The sequence below is a fragment of the Biomphalaria glabrata genome, chromosome 18, assembly GCF_947242115.1.
Source record: "Biomphalaria glabrata chromosome 18, xgBioGlab47.1, whole genome shotgun sequence".
Taxonomy (NCBI): domain Eukaryota; kingdom Metazoa; phylum Mollusca; class Gastropoda; family Planorbidae; genus Biomphalaria; species Biomphalaria glabrata.
Window position 1 is genome coordinate 2,263,682 of NC_074728.1, and position 24,804 is coordinate 2,288,485.

The 24,804-nt window shown below is 33.3% G+C and overlaps 3 protein-coding genes across 6 annotated transcripts in view; 1 reads left to right on the plus strand and 2 right to left on the minus strand.

The window, feature by feature from the left end:
• LOC129923984 (heat shock 70 kDa protein-like) overlaps nucleotides 1-24,804 on the plus strand; it is a 29,303-nt gene that overhangs the window by 1,342 nt on the left and 3,157 nt on the right. Inside the window, exon 2 of one of the 2 annotated variants that reach the window (XM_056017469.1) lies at nucleotides 5,777-5,864. The gene's annotated coding sequence lies outside the window, so the exon portion shown is untranslated. Of the gene's footprint in view, nucleotides 1-5,776; nucleotides 5,865-21,939; nucleotides 22,100-24,804 lie in introns of those variants that run through there. The other variant, XM_056017468.1, reaches the window with a different exon arrangement.
• Nucleotides 6,469-9,501, minus strand: LOC129923985 (heat shock 70 kDa protein II-like). The gene has a single exon (XM_056017470.1). The coding sequence runs from the start codon at nucleotides 9,195-9,197 to the stop codon at nucleotides 7,635-7,637; it is 1,563 nt and encodes a 520-aa protein (XP_055873445.1). The 5' UTR covers nucleotides 9,198-9,501; the 3' UTR covers nucleotides 6,469-7,634.
• On the minus strand, nucleotides 9,574-19,264 carry LOC129923983 (heat shock protein 68-like). Of its 3 annotated transcripts, XM_056017466.1 has the most exons (3): nucleotides 18,964-19,110; nucleotides 15,181-15,228; nucleotides 9,574-12,461 (listed from the first exon to the last, which is right to left on the minus strand). In XM_056017466.1, exon 3 carries the CDS (start codon nucleotides 12,459-12,461, stop codon nucleotides 10,596-10,598), a length of 1,866 nt encoding a protein of 621 aa, XP_055873441.1. In that variant the 5' UTR covers nucleotides 15,181-15,228; nucleotides 18,964-19,110; the 3' UTR covers nucleotides 9,574-10,595. The 3 variants fall into 3 exon arrangements, with proteins under 3 accessions (XP_055873441.1, XP_055873440.1, XP_055873439.1); XM_056017465.1 differs by lacking the exon at nucleotides 15,181-15,228 and having other exon boundaries at nucleotides 18,964-19,113; XM_056017464.1 differs by lacking the exons at nucleotides 9,574-12,461; nucleotides 15,181-15,228 and adding an exon at nucleotides 15,237-17,442 and having other exon boundaries at nucleotides 18,964-19,264.

Consider the following 24,804-nt stretch of genomic DNA (forward strand, 5'->3'; position numbering starts at 1 on the left):
AATTCCTGTCTTTACCAAGACTCGAACCCAGGACCCCAGGCTAAATGAAAAGAGTTTAAATACATGTGTATAAAATATTTAGGAACCCATTCCATGCCGTTTGCGTCTGTCCTCAGCAGCGGATTTTCTTTTGGTCTCAAATGTGTATCCCGCGGCCTTTGTGAGTGACCTCCAGCTGTCTCTTGCTGAGGCCGCATGCAACCAGGTGCTCTCTTCAAGTTAACTATGGCAAGTTGGCGCCTAAGCTGGTCTTTGAAGCGTTTCCGTGGAGCGCCTCTGTTACGTCGACCACCTTTAAGCTCACCAAAAAAAAAAAAGATTGCCTTTGCGCATACGTTCGTCTCCCATGCGGGATTCGTGCCCTATCCAGCGTAACTGTCGGACCATATGAAGTCCCTCTATACTGTCCATACCGGCGTTCGCAAGGACATCGCTGTTTGGAGCGCGATCATCTTTGGTGAAAGCGCTCAAGTAGTCATATCCAAATAGAAGGGTTGAAAAAAACACCGCTTGGTAGACATTAATTTTTTTAGGCAGGTGGGGCGATTTATTCCGCCAAACTTTCACCTGAAGGCGTCCAAAAGCACTACCGGCCTTGTATTTGATATTACTTGCATTACTTGGCCAGACAGTTATCAACTTCCCATGAAAGTGAGGCGTCCTTTGACACTATACTACCTAGATATGTGAAGTGGTCTACCACGTTAAGGGGCTGTCCGTTTACGGTGATCCCTGGGGCTGAGTATGTTTTATTGGGTTACTTATGGAACACTATATAGTTACAAAGGTTTCCATTAAACATAATCCATACTGTAATTGTTTTAACAAGTAACGATATCACCCCTAGGAACCCTAAGCGCTGCATTTCCTTTGGGAAAGAATGACCTACTGTTCTGGCAGGTTAGGGTTAGTTGGAGAATTGGAAGAAGTGAAGACTTTTTGGTAGATTTAGTTATAATTAATTTTAAGAATAATGAACTACACCATTTATTGCTAGATCTAAAACTTGACAGACCCGTCAACCATCACTATATAGAAAGGTCCCAAATTTACTATTTATATTTTTATGTGACTCTTTAGACGCTTCTGATCTTATCTTATATATTACAGATGTTACTTCAGAAAAGAAGATAGTTACGTCCTTTGTGTCTTTCTGAGTATTTTATTATTGTTCTAAACCGCCCACAGGTTGTGACGTCACAGGTCAGTGTTGAGGTCTACTATAACGTACACTTGCCGATTTGCATTTAGATCTAAATCCTGTAGTATTTATTACATACGTTTCTTAAAAGAATAATATTACGTTCTCTTTAATATCTATGAGTCAATTTAGTAGTGCTTGCCAATAAGAGACAAACTATTTGCTAAGTAAGTGGTTTTCCTGGCTGAGTCAGGCAACCCGATCGATGCTCAAATAAAAAAAAAGACAACTTGTATGACATTCTGTTTCATTAGTGAAATCATTTTCCTTGACATTTCATTACGATTTAAAATTTAATAGGCTTACATTGTAAACATTCTTAAACATTTCTCTAACCCTAGAATTTCTACATAGTGACTGGAGACATATGTCAAGTTCTTCAGTACTCTTATTAAGAGAAGCCTTTTACTTGTGGTTTGAGTCTGTTCGTGAACCTGTATGGTAACTTATTATTCGTTAGACATAAACGCTGAGAGTTATTATGTTAACATCTCATTTTCATCTTATCTTAAAGGACTAAATTACACACGTTTTTGACAAAACAAAATATGTTTAAACATATTAGACTTTATGGTTCTTAGTTTCAAAGAAAATGTTACTGTCGGGGGCAAGTATGGAGAGAAGAATGTGCTGTTTTTTTTTGTTGATATTTTGGTATGAAAGAGTTATATTCTTTTGTTTATCACCCAAGGTATGAGTGTGAACAGTATACACTTGATGGTTTTAAATGCGAATTTTCTTTGTGTGGGAGAGAAATAAGTAGTCCGTTGCTTCCTGAACTGGTGTTTGTGTGGTTAATAATTTCTGAGATTGTTGCAGTCATTATGCATTTTTTAGGATATTAAAGTTAATAATATTTTCCTGGATAGCTCGAGCTTCTTAGTGGAGTTTATTAGTATTTATTAATCTTTCGTTACGAACCCCTCGAGCCAAGTGAGAAAAGAGCCTGACATTTATTGGGGCCTTGTCCAGGCAGGTAGCGTCGTTTTATCTGTTTTCGCCTGTCGTATGTTCTTTGTCACAGCATGATGCAATGTGTTATTTAGAGAGCACACATCGTGTCGTCTTAAAGTAATAGCACAACTATTTATTAAAGCACACACCGTGTCGTGTTAAACTAATAGCACAACTATTTATTAAAGCACACACCGTGTCGTCTTAAAGTAATAGCAGAACCATTTATTAAAGCATAGCTAATTCTACGACGTTAGAACAACTGATTACCGTATACATCTGGATCTAGACTGTTATTTAGAGCTAGAAGATACAACTGATTTTAGCGCACTCGAATGGGGAAAAGACACTATTAGTTTTGTGTGGTCTGTCTGACCGTCCGTCCGTCCGTCCCGTTTAGATCTCGTAAACTAGAAAAGATAGTAATAATTCAACATCATAATATTTTAGACCATTCAAAGTTCTGATGCAACGGCAACTTTTTTTTCTGAAAGCGAAAAAGTTTAATTTTTAAAATCAAGTATACGAGCAGTTTTTTTCATAAAAATACACCACTTTTACAACTATTCACTATTAATAGTGATAAACACGGGAAGCTTTTTATTATGGAAAATAACTGTGCATCATATTTGTAACACATTTACGCAAACGATTTTAAATTTTTTGACAATTTTATTTTACTAATGTTATGTTAAAGTAAGTATGTTTCATTATACTAAGTACTACATTTACAAAACAATGTTTAGTTGTTTTTTTTTTAAAGAGAAAAAATATTTAATATGCATATAAGTGGAACATTATTTAAAACAACAACTAATAAATACTTTTTTTTTTTGTATTATCACGAGAGGGGGCAGGGCCATAAGCAAATAACAATGCACTTACAATTAACTAAAGAATGTTTTTATTTTTTTACGCAAATATCTTTTATTTTGAGGCTTTGATTAAGAGATTGACCCTTTACAAAACAATTAGATAACCATAATATGACATCAATTAGGCCAGGTTTAAATGCAACTTCACCTTCACTTTCACCTATTTCTTGGTGTGCTGGACCGTTGGGGCACTACAAAAGATCTGTCAACCGTCTTTCTCCATTCTTCTCTTCATATGCCATTGATAGAATTTCATTCTGATATTCTTACTCAAAATATTGAAACCCGCCTTTTTACCTGCCTGGGTGGACCCCTTCGGGGGCCGATTTTGACCTGTCTTTGTAACTTTCTTTTTTTTTTTTTTTTTTCTTGTCGGCCATTTAAACTACTTTTAAGTAAAAGTTGTGACAGCTTTCCTATTATATTTATACTTATACCTGGATAGAAACTACCTTAAGTCTGGATACGTCTAGGTGTCTGACAACTAACACACTTCCGGTCATTCGCGCAATTGTAAAAATAGATTATACATACACATCCATCCGTGACAGTGTCCAACGTCACAGTTTCGAAATAGTAAACAACGTTCTACTATTTTCCACGCGAGTTATGTCCTCGTTTCGATACAACTTACTTGTTTAACTCTCTCCGTAATTATTTTTCTCTTTACGATAGTATTATTCGTTTTTCTGATTTGTATTTCACTGTCCTGTTCTGATTAAACTTCAATAACTTTTCGGTTTGTCATCAGAAAATGTTATACTTGGTATTAAATGATAGGAGAAAGCATGCTCATTTTAAACAACACAAATTTAAGTTTATAAATCCAAAAATCAATTTAGTTTAACGGGAGTCAAATCAACGTTGGCATCGTCAATTAGGAGAGAAAGAGTTAAGAGAAAGTTGTTAGTATTTGACGTCACAGGAAAAAAGGGTAAACATCGTTCTCCTACTTTCTACATGAGTTATGTCCCGTGTCGACACTGTCTCAACCCAAACCTCATAGACATGTGTGGGTGAATGGTTCAAGTCTTCATTTACAGAATCGTCTGTCTAACTAAAACACACTTCTCAGAGAAGATTATAGTGCCATCCATATTTATATATAGATCTATCTATCTCTGTCTATATTATATGTGTTAAGAGAATTGAAAGCCTCATAAACATGTGTGGATGAAAAGTTCAAGCCTGCCCTTGGACCCTCCGGCAAAAAGAGGCGGCGTTCTCCTATTTGGGGTCTTGTGCTCCGTCCGGCAGGCATTGTCCAAAGTATAAAAACGCCCGCCGTTTTCACTAACATTGGATACTATCCATCAATCAGTTTTATCCCTTCATATTTTCTGGAATAATTGCACTTAGTCACCAATAGACAGCAATAAAGCTTTGTCGTCCTTTTTTTTCTCCTTTGGGTGTGATGGTGCCTGGTAACCCTATTCAAAGAATACATTGTGTATACGAACTGTGTACATTTTTAATTGGCTTGCATTGCGACACATGTGAATGTCAAGCTTATATTATTACTAAACGCTTCATTGAATGTGTATAATATAATTAATATTTCAGCACTAATTTCCAGGCCAACAACTGTAGCTACACCATTCTGTCTTGAGATACGTCTTTGCACCTGGTCTACATATTGACCAATGACTAAGACTAAGACTGCTTTGTTGATCCATATGGAAATTTGTTGAGATCACAAGGACTCTTTTCTCATATAAATACAACACAACAGAAACATACACATAAATACAACAGACACAACATAAAGAGTTCATTCAGCGACTACACACAGGCATCTTGGTCCTTTTCATGTTTCCTGATCAACGAGTGGCGTTGATATAGTCTGACCGAGTGAGGTACGAACAAGTTTTTGTACCGCTCTGTTCTTGTCTTGATTGACCGAAGTCGCCCACTTCGCGACGACTTGACGTAGTTATGATGTAGCGGGTGGCTGTTGTCTTCCAAGATTTTTCCGATTTTTCTTAGACATTTCTGTTCATAAAGTTCATTTAAATATGGCAATGTTGTGCGTGTGATTGTAAATGCCATCTTTATAATGTTTTCTTGGCTAATGAGATCTATACCTTAGACTGGGAATAATCCGCCCGTTCACGTTCATGCTATGAGTAACTAGTTTTAGAGTTTCCATCATAATATCCTCTAGAAATATATTAAAAAAGAGCTGGAGAGAGAATGCCTCATTGAGTAAAAGAGGTGCCCACCAGTAAGCACTATAAAGATCAACTCAGGCGCCATTTCTTCCACTTTGTTATAGAGTATAGAGGAAAATATCTTGTAGCAGCTAGGTATTTTAAACAGACAGCTAGAGAGCTCTCCCAAAGACCCGGCTAACACTTTTGGGACCCAAGGAAAAGCCCTTATTGAAGACAGGTATAGAAGAAGAAAAGAAAATTTCAAAAGACCAGACGAGATGAGGAAAAATATTTAGGTCTCAACTGGGTCTGCACTCTTACCTCTGACAGGTAAAGAGAATGTCCATTCCGCCCTCTCACAGGTAACGAGAATAATTCTTAGGAATGCTAAGGGCCTTGAAGGTATCTGTGAGGTCAGTTGTCATTATCCCCTCAGTTGACATAACATTGGGGTATATTATTATTTTGGATAACTTTCATAAACGCTTAATCTGCCTAGGTTCCCATTTTTTTTTCAGTTTTTCTTATATTTTAAGGCATTGGTACGACGATGTCAATAATGTTTTTTTTTTCTTTTTATCAATAAACAACAGATCAGGGCGATTCAATCTAACGCTTTGTCAGTCAAAATAGGCCTAGCCCAGCACAATAAGCGATCAGTAGACTCGAGAACCTCTTGTGGTATGACAAGTATTATTATTATTATGAGTGTGAAAGTATATACAAATCTGTACAAAAGCTCCTTCTTCCCTAGTGCTATTAGAGCATGGAATGGGTTGCCTGATCTAGGCAGGAAAACCAGTGACTTGGCAGAATTTAAGTCATTGGTTAATATGCATGACTAAATGCATGACGCGTAGGACGTAATCATCTTCTTTTTTGAAGTAACGTATGTATTATATATTAGATATTTCTATAGTTACAATGTAGGAGGCGCAGTGGCTGAGCTGTAAAGCATTTGGCTTCCGAATAGTTGATCCTGGGTTCGAATCCTGGTGAAAACTGGAATTTTTACTCTCAAGATCTTCAGGGGGTTTCTGGCTCCAGGAAGCTCTAATGTGTACCGGACATTTGCTGGAGAAAAGAAAAGGTGATTGGTCGTTGTGCTGGTCACATGGCACCCTCGTTACTAGTTAGCCACAAAAAAAAACAACAGATGGCCATTCCTTAAGATTGCAAAGGTTGAAAGGAGACTTTATTTTTTTTTTTTACTATAGTTATAATATATTTTGTAAAGCACAAATTGTAAAACAAATTTTTTCATGGATGATAAAAATTCTTATAATTTTCATTAAACCTGGTACATATTTTAATATTATTATGGATTTGTACATTGAAAGTGTAACATCTATAATGTTTCAAAATTTAGAAAAGTGAGTACCTTAAAAATATATTAGAAGCATAGTGATACATAATAAAAATAAAACAAGAAAATAACCACTGAACCCTTAAATGTTACTTTCCCACCAATATCTCATACGGTTCAACAAATGAATCCACATTTTGTTCCTTTACACATTGTAATACAAACTCCTTATAATGTTTACAGTCTTAGTTGGATATTCACATTACTTTACCCCTGGCAAGGACTATTGATCATTAAAGCAAATTTGTAGAAGCTTATAATAAAGAATAAACAAGACCGAAAAAATACTTTTAAATAAAAGCATATATTAAAGGAAGAACTGCACATTTACATCCATTACTCTCAGTATTGTAAGATATATTTACCTTTTTTATTACAAAATTAACTACTTATTATTTTCAGATTGTGCGTGTGTGTGTGTGTGTGATTTTAAAAAAAATTTCATTTAATAGAACTGAGATGATAGCTCGAACGATGTCGGCAACACATAGGTTTCTCTCACCCCTCTCCACACAGCTAGTGTATTCAAAGGAATGAAAGGTACTGACGCAGTTTGGGATCAAAGATGTCGTAGGCTCTGTCATGTGTTGCAGGCTGCCTTAGGGCCATCATCTTCTGATACTTCTTTCTCTGGCATTACTCCCGAAGTCTTTCCCATATTTGGGAATAACAGCAAGGTTTAGATTCAGAGTTCATTAAGTTTTTTGATAACGAAAATGGAAATGGGTATACAACTTTCTTATAGGTGTTTATTTCAATATTTGTATCTCCCCTTCGCACAATTCATCTATATGTTTGGTATTAAAATTATGCTGTTTTTTTTACTGAAAATTTTAATTTCTTTAATATGGTGTTTTTAGTTTCTATAAGTGCATTTAATGCTCAGTTAATTTCACATGTTTCTGCTGTGGGGTTAGTATCAATCAATATTTTAACAGTATTGCAAGTATCAGATAAAGCTTTTTATTTTGGCAACTGCTGGTTGTTAGTAGCAGTTAGGTCTCGCTTTATACTATGCACATACAATTCCTAATGATTTCGAGCATCAGGCTATGATCATCTTCGTCTTACATGTATCTTTCTTCCTAACCCAACATTTCATCAAGATCTGTTTTGCTTAGCATAAACCTCTCATTCCTTAATACGCAATGCTGATACTCGCTGGCTTTGGGATTTAGAGCGTAGACGTGGAGAATTCCATTGGAATCTATTTCAAAATGTACAGGAAGTATAATCTTGTATTTGGGGTATGGAGGAGAGATACATAGATTAATTAATCCTAAATGGTACTTTTTTTCTTCCACACTGAAAACTGCATGCTGACAAAGTGAAAATTCAATTTTCTTCTGATTCTCTTTTGTTGTATACATGTCGAAACAATCTTTTGCGGGGTATGTTGTACCCCTTTTAAAGATATAACTAGTCAGTCCTCTTTCGTCACAGCAACATAAATTATAGGGAATTATATCAGTGACTAGTAAGTTCATTGTATTGTTACGTGCTAGCAATTCAGCTTGTAGAGCTGCCCCATAAGCTACAGCCTCATCCGCATTAAGAGATTTGTTTAACTGTCTACCTCCGAAAAAATCACTCAGCAGTTGTTGCACTTTAGGTATACGAGTGGATCCTCCTACAAGAACTATTTCATCAATTTGGCTTTTATCAAGAAGGGCATCATGAAGTGCTCTTTGGACCGGGCGAAGTACGGAGGTTAAATATTCATCACAAACCTCTTCAAATTTCGCTCTTGTAATTGTAGTGCAAAAATCAATACCGTCAAATAATGAGTCAACAGTGATGGAAGTTTCTTTATTGCTCGACAGTATGATCTTCGCTTTTTCCCAAGCTGTAAAGAGACGTCTAATGGATTTCATGCTATAACTCATATCTTTCTGATGTTTTTTGTTAAACAATTCCATTAAATAGAGTACCATTAATCTGTTTATATCTGTTCCACCTAGATTATCACCAGCAGTTGCTTTGACTTCTACCTCCATTTTTGAACTGACTCCAATGTTCACTATCGATACGTCCAATTTACTGCTTCCAAAGTCAAAAATTAAAATAGTTTTTTGTTCTCCCACATCTTTGGTCAATCCAAAAGTTAACGCCGCTGCTGTCGGCTCATTGATGAGTTTCAAAACGTTCAAACCTGCAATTTTCCCAGCATTTAAAGTCGCTTCTCTCTGTAGGTCATTGAAACTAGCAGGGACACTGATGACGACATCTTTTATTTTCTGTCCCAGGTGAGCTTCAGCTGTTTCCTTTAATGTTGTGAGAACCATTGCACTTATTTCTTCAGGAGAGAACAGTTCCTCGCTCTTTTTGTATTTCGCTTTAATTTTTAACTTGCCTTTGATTTCTTTGATTTCGAATGGCCAAAATATTTTATTTTTCTGAACTATTTCATCATCAATTTGTCGACCAATGATTTGTTTCACATCAAAGATTGTATTACAAAGGTTCATAATAGCCTGACTCTGGGCAATAGCCCCATAGAGAAGTTCAGTTTCATTAAAGGAAACATAGTTTGGTGTTAGTCTACTGCTCAATTCATTTTCCATGACCTCCACTTTTCCATTTTGTACAACAGCTATACAACAATTGGTTGTCCCAAGGTCAATGCCAACTGCCACTTTTTCATTCATATCTAAATTATACAAAACAAATATAAATAAATAAAAGAGTAAAATTATAAATGTGCCCAATTTAAAATAAGTTGTATACCTAAAAAAAAAAAAAAGACTTCAAAATGCTTTAATAAAATATGTTGCCAATGCAAACGAAAATATATGGCATTTCTTTGTATTGATGTCTGGAAATAAAACCAAATTGTAATAATGTGATTTGAACGCCACCCGCCACCATTCCTAAGTTTTTCGCGGGATGTTTTAATCATTAATTCTAAGGGAACATCCAAAAGAAAGTGAAACACACACACACTTATATATATATATATATATATATATATATATATATATATATATATATATATATATATATATATATATATATATATATATATATATATAATGGAAAAGTCATATTAAACATTATATATTACAAAAAAATCAAATGTAAATCAAACTCAAATCTCTAGAAATTGTGATAATATAAATAGTGATATATAGATTTAATGCGTAAAATGAATAAATACTAAAAACACTATTTTTGTGGTTTGACACGCATACGCATAACAGATCAAAATAAAATACAGATCTAGGTCATGTTTCTAATTTAATTAAAACATCACATGAATAGCATTACGTTTAAACAAACTAGGCAGAAAAATCAACAGTAAAAAATTAATTAACTTTTCTATTATTACTTATGAATGATAAAAAATGTTGCACAACTAGATTCATACTACACATTAAATATATGTTGGGCATAAAGGCTTGCAATTTAAAATAAAAACAACACACTGGACTAATCGATAATATAAATCATAATACAAAGTTACTGTCTCCAAAAAATTAGTCATGAGCATTTTGAGCAATGAGCATTTTTTTTTTTTAAACAAAAAAAAACGTAATGGTTAAATATACTAACTAATACACAGAAAAACAGACAAATATTAGAGATGTTATATTATTATGCGATATAGAGAGGTTTCTTTTAATAAATATTACAAACATATTACACAATTATTTTATCCTTAACTTAACTATATACCATACAAATATTTAAAAAATCAAGTTTTGGTATATATTCTACAATTTCTATAAGTTTTATTGCATTCATATCATCAGTGTAAAAACAATGCGCATTATTAAATTTAAAAATAATTAGGCTCATTTAAATGAAGTAGCTCATAAACTTTAAAAGTTTTAAACTACGGTGAAACTTGATTTCAATGACATTTTTTGAGACGAAAACCTGACCGACTTAATGAGACTTCATTTTAAAAGGGCGAATCAAAATTGAAAATAATTAAACATTATCCTTAATAATAAAAAATGAATTTCTTTTTTTTTCTCCTTTATCTAAGTAAGAGCCCTAACTCTTTAATAAGATTTTTTAAACATAAATGTCAATAATTTGATTCAGTTAAAGGTCAGCTTTGATGTTAGCGTCATTCTGTGCAAATTCAACAATATGGATGAAGCTAGCTCTTCTAGCTCTTCATGTTTCGTCTTAACTTCATCCACTTCTACCTGGCTGTTATTCTCCATCCACTCTTTAATACTACTGCAGGCCTCCAAAACAGTGATTTTATCTTCTTTTGCTAACTCCTCTCCAGTGGCATTGGCACATCTTTTAACTTTATAGACGAACTCTTCCAAACTATTCCTTACGTGTGCTTTTTCTTTCATTAATTTGTCGTCTTCTTTAAACTTTGTAGCATCTTCAATCATTTTTAAAATTTCAGGTTTACTAAGCCTTCCATTGACGTTCTGTATTACTAAATCCATAGATTTCCCAGTAGTTGGCTGATATACAACTACACTTAAGATACCATCTACGTCTATAGAAAAAGTTACCTCGATCTTTTCTTCACCACGGAGTGCAGGTGGTATTCCCGTTAACATAATATGACCAAGATAAGTGAGGTCTTTAATCATGGGCCGTTCACCCTGATATATGCTAACAGCGACTTCTTGTTGGAAATCTTCAATAGTTACATATGTTTCTGTGTGTTGTGTAGGAATGGGGGAGCACCTTTTGATAATTGGTGACAAAATTTCGCCCAAAACACGAATGCCTAAAGTAAGCGGTGTGACGTCAACCAACTTTATATCTTTCATGAAACTACCCATATTGCCTGTTAGCAATGCAGCTTGTATAGCCGCACCATAAGCTATGGCCTCATCCGGGTTAATAGATTTATTGAGCTCTTTGCCATTAAAGAAATCCTTTAAGAGTTTCTGTACTTTAGGGATACGAGTTGAACCTCCTGCAAGAATAACGTGATCGATTTGGTTTTTGTTAAGATGTGCTATTGAAAGAGCTTCTTCGACCGGTTTGATTATAGATGACAATAAATCATCACACAACTCTTCAAAGGCTGCTCGTGAAAATGTAGTTGAAAAATCTTTGCCTTTATATAAAGCATCAACATAAACAGTCGTTTCCATTTTGGCAGAGAGCACTACTTTGGCGTCTTCACAAGCAGTAAGAAGTCTTCTAACTGATCTAGGATTTCCACTTATATCTTTGTCGTATCTGTCTTTAAAAGCTTCTATAAAGTATTCTTTCATTTTCTTGTCAAAATCACTTCCGCCTAAGTGTGTGTCGCCAGCAGTGGCTTTAACTTCAAAGTCTTCACCGTCACGAATAGTTACTATTGATACGTCTAGAGTACCGCCCCCAAAGTCAAAGATTAAAACCGTTTTCTTTCCAATAATTAACTTATCTACACCATAAGCTAAAGCCACAGCTGTGGGTTCACTAATAAGTCTCAAGACGTTTAGTCCAGCTATTTCACCAGCAACTTTTGTCGCCTGTCTCTGGACTTCAGTAAAATAGGCTGGAACTGTAATGACAACGTCCGTCACTTTCTCATTAAGAAAGATTTCAGCTGTTTCCTTCATCTTTGTAAGCACCATTGCACTTATTTCTTCAGGAGAATACAATCTTAATTCTCCTTTATATTCAGCATTAATTTTAACTTTGTTATCAACTTTTGATACCTTATATGGCCAAGATTGTATGTCTTCTTGTATTGTTTCATCGTAATATTGTCTGCCAATCATTCGTTTAACGTCAAAAATTGTGTTTATTGGATTGTTAGCAATTTGGTTTTTGGCAGCATTTCCAATAAGACGTTCACTTTCGGTAAATGCGACACAACTTGGAGTGGTTCTAAAGCCCAAGTCGTTAGCAACAACCTCCACCTTCCCATTTTGTACGACAGCAACACATGAATATGTTGTCCCTAGATCAATACCAACTGCAGCTTTAACAGACATCTAAGAGAAAGAAATAGCGAATACATAAAGAATTAAGGCTTACACAATGTGTAATGTGGTCTGTTAGACATATCTTAAAAATGTTTTGATTATATGCCCTTTATTTTTGTATCCATATATTTATGTTAATATATAAATTTTATTTCGAAAACAGCTCAAACATTTATTTTAAAATTTTAAGTTCTATTTGTATCAATTCATTTAATACATCGGGTCAACCGTCAGATTGGTATAAACATATTTAATTATCATAAAGTTAATTTTGGCTTTTTATTAATGAAAGTTTCGAAAGAAAAAAAACTTGACACCGCCGTCTTCAGCCTTACAGTATTAGACTAAAACTCTTTTTTCATAAACATGAGAGTATTTTAAATGAATTAATAGGCCTAATTAAACACTTGTGCATCAATATTATGTAGGCTCTAAACACCTTTTCATCTAAAGTAAAAGTCACCTACACGGCTAACTAATATTAATTGTAAACAATTTGTAAACAAACAAAAAAACCCACGCATAAACAAATCTCGGCAAATGTTATTTCAAAATGTTCTTTTCAATGTTCAATAATAAAAAAATCTGCTTAATTCTTTGTAATAGTTGGGCTCGTTCAATACAACCAAATTACGATTCTATTTATTTGCAAGAGCTAATATAAAGTAAAAGTAAAAAAAAAATGTCAGAACATTGTTAAAAAGAAATTAAAAGTGACAAATGTTTATGAATAGCACTGTAATACTTTAATAGAGAATTTCCTTTTTAACGACCCCAAAAGCGAAAAGCCGCTAAATTGTTTTTTTTTTTTTGTGGTCTGTCTTGGAAAGATATTTGCGCTCGATCATTGTCAAAAGGTGTCAAGACCACTAAAGATAGCGATTTTCCTATGAATGCCGGTATGGGCAGAATAGAAAAACTGCTATATTTTGAAAACTACGCTGGTCATGTCACGTGACCCTTGGCGGAAGAACGCACGTATGCCAAAAACATTATTTTTTGGTGAGCTGAGACGTGGTCGACATAACAGAGCTGCCAAGAAACGCTGTAGAGACAAATTTGTCATTATATTTGAAGATTATGGTTCTTATATAATACAGACGTTACTTCAAAGAAGAAGATGATTACGTCCTACGCGTCATGCATTCAGTCATGCATATTAACCAATGACTTAAATTCTGCCAAGTCACCAGCTCAGGTGGCAACTTATATTAACTGACATCGAAATGAGCACCTAGCTGCGGGCGGCTTCAGAACTCATAAATGAAAAGCTCAAAAACAAATCCAACTAATTCTATCAAATGTTTTTGGTGAACAAAAGACAACCCCCTCCCCCACCTCAATATTCTCTACTAAGTATTATTAAAGATTTAAAAAAGAGTAAGTTTTATATACAAAAAGGATCAAGTTGCCCAGTACGGATCAGGCTTAACTGCCAAAACTACTGCTCGATAGAGAGGAATAGAGCCTACAAAGTACAGTCTACCTATAACCACACTTGTATATATACCCCTAGCACCACTGGTTCACAAAAAAAAACAAGGTTACAAGGACAGTAACACAAAATCAAAATCAGCCCCCGAAGTGGTCCACCTAGAGTTTTCACCAGGATTCAAACACGGGACTTCCGGTTCCAAGTACTTTACCCCTCAGCCATAACATATCTATATATTCATTTAGCGTACACTTATATATTTAAAAATAATAATTATTAACCTTATCCATAGATTCAAAATTAATAACATGTTACATGTAATAATGAGAAACTATAAAAGATTTATTCTTCTTACAAAATTAGATCAAATGGCAACACGAAAAAAAAAATTATTGACCTACTTTAAGCTACAATTGTGTGCAAATGTCCAAGATTTTCCCCTCGCAAATAAAAATTAATATCTCCATTGTGATTAGTCATACAAATTAGAGATAGATCTAGCTACATCTAGACCTAGTTTTAGATCTAAACCTTTGATTCAAGATTTAAGTCTAGATCTAGAATTAGATCTAAGTCTAGATGTAGTAGAGTTAGACCTAAGTCTATAATTAGATTTAAGTCTAGATCTAAGTCCATTATGAGAGTAACAAAAACGGGTTTTGAATTTTTTTTAAATACTTCCAACCCGCGGCAGCTAACTAGCTCCACGTCATAAAAAGGGCATTTAGCTTATAGCGTGTGTGAGTGTCAACTCCTGGAAAAAAAATGTTTTTCTTTTTCTCTTTTTATTACAGAACGATAGTCTATTTATTCTTCAATACTTTGATGAAAGTACAGTTTAAACATACATTAATTGTAAATGAAAAAATAGTTTATACAATAGAAGGGTACTAGATTCAGAAACGATTGTAAAATAAGGGTGAAAGTATTTGGGATCATATTCCTCTCATTTGTTATGCCAATTTCTAATAAAATATTAATTTTCCAAACACGAAGTATTTCTTTAAATAATTGAAAAACATTTATGCCAGAGAATAAAAATTTAGGAAGTTGAGGAATTATATAAAAAACTGTCGCCATATTCCATTTCTCTATATTTTCTATGGAAAAAGGGACGGGGCGGTACAACATAAACAATTAATCAGATAAGGGTCCTCTCTCCATTCTACATTCATTTATTACTAATGATTGTATTTGGCATCAGCGGGGTAGGGGTGCTCGAATTAACAATATAAGCTTTTAGTGATATTTCGTTACATCAATTATGTAATTAAATTAAAAAAAAGACCTTACTCGGGGTGGGGTGCAATGGCATGTTCCGCCTCTTTTCCACGGTCCAGCCTGGTAACGACAACGCGACGTAAGATACAGTTAACTTAAAATAGCAATAAGTAACATACATAGATAATGGACTTTTTTTTTTACAAACTGATTATTCCACTAAAACCCATCCGAAGGATTATGGTCGGTGGGGGGATGGCGATATGTGATATTGCCTTCCCCCACCCCACAGCACCAGCTATATTTATTTACACTGTTTGTAAAAGTGCTATAATAATTTGATGAATTGTCACATTAACAGAATTAGTCAACCGAACTTTCACGTTGTTTTTTTCCCTGATGTATTTGCAGTTGCATATCAGGTGGTTGCGTTGATGTTTTTATAGTGACGTCATGCGGAAGATGTTGTTGTTTTGTTTTTGTTTCCAGTGATTCTTTTCCTTTGAAGTTTCCCGATGGCTCATCGAAATGCATAGAGCTTCTAATGAGTGGTTGAGAAGTTTTCGATTCATACTTTTTCATTAGTGTTTCTAACTTTGCTTTAATTTCATCGTTTTCAATATATCGATTTTCTTCTAGCCATTTTTTGTTTTCATGCCAATCTCTGAAGTGAGAAGAATTTTCAGTCGGCTTAGTCGCAGAGAGTAAATGTTCGAATTTATATATAATCTCAGCTTTTTCTTCTTGTTGTTTGTCGTCTTCTTTAAACTTGTCTGCTTCTTCTCGCAATCTTTGAAGTTCTTCTGCACTAAGTTGAACATTTCCATTTTTAATTTCAAGTTTTTTCCATTGAGGAAAGTACTCGTCTTGTAAATAAACAACCAAAATTCCATTGTTATCTATTTGACATAATAAACTTACAAATTGTGTTCCTTTCGGACTAGGTGGAATATTATTGTAGGTGTAGGCTCCTAAAAAGGTTTTTTGATCACGTTTAGAAACATCATCCTGATAAACAGAAAATGTCATTTCTGCCTGTTTGTCTTCAGTTGTATGAAATGTATGATACCAACCTAGTCCAATTTTTGTGCCTTTGTTAAAGATAGTCAACATCTTCTCTGTACTTGCTGAGCATCTTAATGAATAAGGAATTATATCAGCGAAATATCTCTGATAATTTCTACGTCGACTGAGATAAGCATGTATAGCTGCACCAATCGCTACAGCTTCATCTGCGTTCAAAGATTTGTTCAGCTCTTTTTGATTAAAAAAATCTTTTAGGAGTGTCTGCACTTTTGGTATTCGAGTAGAACCTCCTATAAGAACTATTTCATCAATTTGGCTTTTGTCAATATTTGCATTACTGAGAGCTGTTTGAACAGGCTCAAGGATACCTTCTAATAATTTTCTACACACTATTTCAAACGTCTCTCTTGTAATTTCAAAAGTAAAATTAATATCTTCAATCAATGCATCTATTTGGATAGAGGTTTTGACATTGCTGGAAAGAACAATTTTAGCATCTTCCCACGATGTAAGAAGACGCATGTAAGATTTCATGTTTCTACTAATGGTTTTTTTATGTAATTTTTCAAACTCATTCATCAAATATTTTACCATTGCTCTGTCTAAATCTTCTCCACCAAGGTGCATATTATGTGCAGTGGCTTTTATATCAAAATTAAAATCTGAATCAGCTGGAAATAAAACAATTGAAACTTCTAATTTTCCGAAACCAAAGTCAAAGAACAAAACTGTTTTCTGTTCACGAATTCCACACTGGTAAAAATATGTTAAAGCAGCTGCCGCTGGTTCATTGATTATTGACACTTTTAAGCCTGCAATAAATCCGGCATCTATTGTGGCTTGTCTTTGTAAGTCGTTGAAAAATGCTGGCACTGAAATAACAATATTTGTTACTTCTGGCCCAAGATAAGCAATGGCCGTTTCCTTTAGATTTATGAGCAACATTGCAGTGATTTCTTCTGGTGCAAAAAGTCGATCACAAGATTTGTATTGTGCTTTGATTTTTATTTTTCCATTCTCTTCTTGAATTTTAAATGGCCAATATCTTTTTTTTCTCCAAACTCCTTCGTGGTCATATTGTCTTCCTATTATTTGTTTTACATCATAAATTGTACTATTAATATTTTTGGCAGCTTGTTTTCTAGCAATATCTCCAATAAGACGTCCGGTTTCCGTGAAAGAAATATAGCTTGGAGTTAATCTGCTGTGCATGTCATTTTCAAGGACTTCCACTTTGTTACCTTGTACAACAGCAACACAGGAATTTGTCGCCCCGAGGTCAATGCCGACGTCCAATATTTTGTTCATCTAAGTTGTAAGATAAAACAACAGTCACAGACTAAAGAAAATGTAAATATCGACCTCGATTTTTAATACACATGTTAATTAGGGTTGCAAATTGTAAATAACTTTATCTAAAGTTAAATTCACTTATTCAAATTGGAAAAAAACATGAATCGACTTCAAATCAAAATAGTTCCAATGACTCTTTCGTATAGAGTGTAATTGTGTGTACTGGATTTCGGAATGAATACTATCATAAACTGAGATTCTTTTTATTAGACATGATTATCGCAACTTATGACATTTTCATTTTGACTTATATATATATTTATATATCAATGATCGGCAACCTTTTTAATTTGGTGGGCCACAAAATAAAATTGCATCTGTCTTACTTTACAACCTACAGATAGTTTGTCTTTGTTCAGAACATTAAGCATTACTTGGGCATTGGATGTGCGATTGAGAAATATATAGAATATAAGAAGTATACAATTATTCACCTGTTCTACTATTGGTAATACTTTATTATTAATAATCCCTGTGTAGTCAATCATCCAGTATTTCTCCTCCCAAAATATATGCATAAACGAATAAAAGGAACAGTATTAATTTGCCAAAGTAGTGTGATGAATTTCGACGAGGCTGGGTAACATTACGAAAATTTTCATTTAGCCACATGTAGACCGAACATTTGTTGTTGCCGATCCTTGATTTAGATTTTGATGTATATGCTCTTTGAATTGTTTAGACATGGTTAATATATTAACATTTTTTTTTAAAATTATAATTTCAATACATACATTTAAAAAAAATGTATGTTAAGTAAGAGATCATATTCCGTGTGCTTTAACGCATTATAAGCAAATCTGTATAGAGTAAGAATAGCATTTTGTGTGTTTATAACGCGAACTTTACTTTTTTAAAAGCTGAGAATATCTACTAGATTATCTAGATGTAAATATTTCTATAGCTCTTTTTTTTTTTAATAAATAGCATTACTATTTTATCAATATCCAAGATGTTTTTAAAACTGTCAAATCTTATCTTTTTTTCTTCCATTGTAAAATACACACGTTAAGATAAAAGAAGATTGCTAATTTATAGTAGTTCTATAATAAGTACGAGATAATATAAATATATAGAGTAAGCTTAAATTCCATAGACCGCTAAAGGAATATAGAGAACATGAGAAATTAAGATAAAGTTTTTAGTAATTTTATGTGTATGAGAAATGAAGACCTTTAATATTTTAGGTACATAAATTTTTCTTCTTTTTTTTTCTAATTATTAAAAGCTTAGTTCATTTAAATATATTGCTGTATAGCATTCCAACATTTCTAAACTCCTAGACTTTTCTAAATACTTATTTAGAATATAAATCGTGATTCTACTAATATTTATTATGGAAATAATTCCTATACTACACAATTTAGTTCACAACTTATTTTTTCCATTAGACTTACATCATAGTCATATATCTATATGATAATTTAAAAAAATGATGACTATTTAACAAAGAAAAGGATCTAGAACTATACTTACTGTATTACAAGTATGTTGCAACTTAATTTCAATGTTCTGTGCTTAATAAATAATTTTCTTTCGTTTATTTTCTAATGGTTTCATTCTACGATCATTCCAATGAACACTATAATAACCTGGTAAGCTAAATCGCAAAAGTTGTAGTTTCAATCTTAAGAAGAGTTTCAATTTCAGTCTTTAATGGAGTTTCAATTTCAATCTTAAAAAGTGTTTCAGTTTCAATCTTTAAATGAATTAAAACAAAATACTAAAAATACCATGCAAATTTACGTAAGCTTCTAAATGTATGCTATGAAATATATTGTAGTAAACCTGGTAGTGACACAGATGGGGGTAGCCATGCATGTAACCAGCCGACGCAAATCGCACCAGACCAGCGCTAGACGAGCGGTCAACCGTGACGAGTTACAACGGTCAGCCAAGACAGTTTGGCAGAGTTCAACGGAAGCCAGGTAGAGTTCGTCCTACAGTAGAGAGTTGATACGACAGTTCAGATATCTAGAAAATGGTTCAGTCTGTGTTACATGCTGCCAATTGTACAGTATAGGCTGTTATTTATTGGACATTAAACTTTTACGTTAATTTGGAGACACGAGTTGTCAAGTTCTTTAAGTTGGCAGTGCCGTTTGGTACAGTTGCCTGAATATTGAGCTTCGTTACTCTATTAAAATCATGGTAAGCCAATTACACAGATTTATAAAATAGATCTACAATATTTGGGTGTAGTAATGAAAGTGTAGTAATGAAAGTATAGAAAGGACTGTGCGGTACTAATGAAAGAAAAGTTGGTATCAACACTTCATATTGACGAAATTATTTTTTAAAAAATTAAACAGAGGGTTTGTTAAAAAAGCATTTTACATAAAATTCTATTAACTTTTGTTTATTAGAATATGAATATTCTCTGTTTGAGACCCATGAATTCAAGAAAAGATACGGAGAACAGACGCAAAATAGAACTACGAGAGTTATAAACAACCAAACAAATATTTGATTAGAGGAACGCCATAAGTAGTACAACTTAGTTTAGAGACCCTTCAGGTCAGAAGTCTAAAAAGTCGGTACGTGACGTTTAGGCACAGCCGTTTTTTTTTTGGCGCGAGATCTTTTAGTGCAAGGGACGCTTTGGTGCTAAATATTTTGACTGTAATTTAAGGAACATGTAGCTTTTAAGGTATAACCATCAAACTAGAGTTTCTTTACTGACGCCAGATAGCCTGTAAATCTTTTACCAAAGATAAACGAGAGCTGTAAAATGTATATAAAAATAGTTCAAGCCGTTTTCATGAAACATTTTCAACCCCCCTCCCCTCTCCTAGGAGGAGGAATTGTAATAAAAGCACATTTCTTTTTCCAAAGAAATTATACTATTGCAATATTTAAACACTAATTATGTTGCAGGGCACCTATCAATTATTGTAATACAATACGATATATATATATATATATATATATATATATATATATATATATATATATATATATATATATATATATATATATATATATATATATATATATATATATATATATATATATATATATAAAACGGCTCTCTGCCATAAGTGTGAATAATTTACAAAACACATAAAGCCATTTGTAACGTAACACAACAAACTGACCTTGGCAAATTTTACTACATATTTTTTCTACTATAAAATAAATCAATTAACGTGAATCTTGGGAAGAGTTGGGAAGAGTGGGGCTCATCTAATAGAACCAAAACTAAAATTCTTATAATTATTTCCAAGAGTGAAAATCAATTAATGGTAGAAAAACATATTGTTATAACCCTATTGGCGGCGCGATAGAGTTAACTGTAGGTTCAGCTGACACACACGACTCAGGCCAATCAAACAGGTCAACGGCTGTCGAGAGACGAGGGACAATACTGCTAGTAAACGCAAGTATGACCCGTGTTGTGGTCATGTGATCGAGAGCCTTCACGAACCAGAGACAGTGTCTTAGAAAGGACAGTTGAGTACAGACAGCAAGGCAGTAAGGACTGTGCGGTACTAAGTGAGTCCTTGAAAATGTAGCTGTACGAGTCTAAAAGTAGACAGAGAGAGACTTGTAGTGTTTAGTTGGCAGTTCTATTGTGTTAAAGCATTTGAAGTTAGAGTAGCCAATAGTGTTTAATTGGCTGTTGATGTAATTGTCATTAAACCGCCATATTGTTACTTGATACTCTTGTTGTCAAGTTCTTGCGTTAGATGTGCTGTGTTGTTGAGCAGTGTTTACAGAAGGCGTGGTAAAGAAGATCGTAATAATATGTTTGATTGGATTTGGGAAGAGTGATTACAATTTTTTTAAACATTTATAAATTACCATTTAAAAGAGATTAATTGTGAAGAGTTATGAATATGTAATAGCATAAATATTGATATCCTTTAAATTAGGCATGATGTTGTAAAAAAATATCAAATATATGTTATTTATTTCAAGAAAATGTATTTAGAAAGTAGTAAGAATTAGAGATATAAACTACTTATGTATACACAGAAGATTTTTTTTTAAAATTAATGGTTTAAAAACGCTAACTTGTGTGACTCAATAATGGACCAACAATTAAAAAAAGTTGCAGTGTAAAACTAATCGACTGCTAGATTGGATGGGCATTTTCAACTCAAGTCGTCATCTACAGGGACAGAACCAATAGAACATTAAAGCAACTCTTCAGATTAGTAGTTTGTTTTGAAATTGCTCATTTTCGTCATTACAAAAATGTTTCGAAAATAAGTTCGGGAAAATATAATCTCTTATTCTTTCTTAGAAAATCATTCAACCGAGCAAGGCTCCGTCACCTGGTACTGTTTCGAAAACAGCACTAATGGTATGTTTGAAGAAGAACCTTCAGTTTTCCCCATCTAGCAGAAAACGAAACGCTGAGACTGCATGATGAGCCTTTCTATAAATAAGATTGAATGTTTACTTGTCTGAAAGCTTTTCCGTTCTTACTTTGAAATATTTAGTTTTTCCTAGAAAGAGTATTATTCCTTTTAAAAACTACATGTAGAAAATTTTTCGAACTCATGCTATCACCTTAAGAAACGTAATAATCAGATATATTATAATTAGGGGGAGTGTTTAATTATTAGTTTCTAGAATTTGAATTTCAATTTCAAGCAGATTTAAGGTACAAAACCATTTTTTCTATCTAATTTTTTTTTCTAAAACGTATTTAAGTATACGTCAAGTAGTATATTAATACATTTTTTTTCTTTTATTAACAGTTAAAGAATAACAACAGTATTGAAAGTCAGTTTTTTTATGTCATGTTTTTTTTTAAATATTATTTTAAAAGATTTGTCAAGAAAAAATCTGAAGATTTATGTAGATACTAGACAGATATTATCCGCTGCCCGCGTGTCTTAACTTGCGTATTGCTGACATACTCACCTCTAGTGCATTAGAAACAATTAAAGAAAATATTAATGTTATAAGTTAAGCAAATGCATGAATTCATGAATAAAAAATATTATGAATGGAGCAAAATAGCTAATTGACCTGAATCCATTTTTTATGAAAACATTGGCTTGTGTATAGATCTATATTTAGAAGCACGCGATATCAAGAATGGATATGCACTGAAGGCGTACGAATGTATGTAAAAATGCTTTAGAAAAAAAAAATTGAATGTTAATTTGATTAAAATATGAAATGAATGGACTATAATTAGTAAGTTTATGTGTTTAATTATAAAACTATCCTATCTTAGCAAAGAGACGTTCTATCATCTTATAGTTGAATTAGAGTTTTAAACCTAGGAATAGAGAGGTAACATTTCGGGTTATTTCTAATGAAAAAATGTTCGTCGGGAATTCTAAATTCGCAGATATAAGGAACGAATTTATGTAAAAATGCTTTTTAAACACACATTGGAAGGTTAATTTGATTAAATAATGAAATCAATAGACTATATTTAGTACTTTAATGTGTCAAAGTAAAAAAATATCTGCGCAAAGTGTAGTTCTTAAAATTAGATCTAGATCTAGATCATTTCGATCTTTTCATGTATACATAGTAAACATAGCCTAGATCGATGAAGTTATAATGCTTTCATAGAGTTGGTCAACGTTGTTTTTTTTAGGGTCTTAAGTTTGTTTTAGGGCTACAATACATACACCACGGTCTAAGTTAGTATCAAAGGAACATTAAACAAAGTTTTATTAAGATTGGTCTAACGGTTTTGATTTCTATACGAGGACATACATACGCCTTACATTCTTCTTTATAATATAGATATAAGTAAATTAGCCTGGTCGTGCGGTTTGCGCGCTGGACTGTCGTTCGGATTTATCGACTGTCGAGGGTTCAAACCCTGCCCGCTCCCATCCCCCGTCGTCCTGTGGGAGGTTTGGACTAGGAAGTAAACTATCTTCAACTCTGAAGGAACATCCGAAAAATGTAAAACATTTTACAAAAATTTTACAAAAATTTTACAAAAATTCATTTTTTTTTTCGAAACTGAAACCGAAAGCTAACAACGTATTTCTACATAAACCTGCCTGAATCACCAGTGGCACGCAATGGCGTGGAATTTATCACCGTGAACCAGCAAAGGCGGTCTGGGGCAGGGGCGAACTGAAACAGTAACAGACGTTTTTTCCTAGAGTCATTCTATAGTTTGTTTCCTTCGAATCAATTAATCAATTATTAATTAATTAAAATGCTTTTTAACTTAGGCAAATATTAGAATATGCATCCTCTGTTTAAGTTCCTTCAACATAAGAATCATAAAGAAATCGAAAGTGCAATCGAAAGACGCTTGAAAGTTGGCAATAGAAAAAAAAAGGCAACAAGCTAGAACCACAATGGTTTTAATCGACAATGGAACTCTTCGGACTGAAGAAACAGATGTTCTAAGAAGATGGACAGAATGTTGCAAAATCTGTATAACTTCGAAAAATGCTGGGACTGCGTAACTGTACTCCTCATTAATCTTTGTACTGGAAGAAAACCCTTATTATGTCAAGTTCAATAAACATTTACTTTTTTCTTGTTTTATAAAAATCATTTTGATTATTTTTTATATAAATTCTGACGCAGCATAATGTATTTTATAGCTCTTAATTTTGACCTATAGTATATGAAAAAGCTTTTGTGATTTTTTAAGAAGATTTAAAAAAAAAAAAGCAATTTTGTCGTGTATTTTTTAGCCCCCACTTTTCTTTCTCTCTTTTTTTTTTTTTTTTTTTTTTTTTTTTTTTTTTTTTATAAATTTAAAAATAATGATAAATTGCAACTTTCTGTAGAACTAAATGAAATGTTAAGTCCTTTCAATTTTTATTTCAAATTTATTTGATTGCTTGAAGAATGTTGTGCATGTCGAAGACACATGATCTAGTATTTGTTCCTATTGTTTTGGATTTAATGGTTATGAAAACACGAGTTATAAAAAAAAATGTATAGCCATAGAGATTACACTGCGGATTATTGCGTCATCAGAACTTATTATTAATTTGCAGACGATGAGTTATATTATTCTTTAATTTATTAAATCTTGAACCAAAAACGCCTTTCGTTCGGAAATTCCTTTACGCGATACTCAATTACAGAACGATATAGTCCTTTCAAAACCAAATAGAGTTTTCCCGTTATGGTCAATGAGCAAGTAATTTTTTCCCCAACAATATACATCAATTATACCATTAATAGGAAAATCCTTAGAGCCGTGTTCACACAGGCCCCCCGCCTTCCAACCCAACCAGGTTTCTGCATGAACTTCTGACTTAAATAGAGGGATTAAAAAAAAAAGCTGTTGTATTGCAGATTGTAACATGCAATTTACACTATGTTTCAAAATTAAACATTTATAAGAGGGAAGAGATAAGGTGTGTC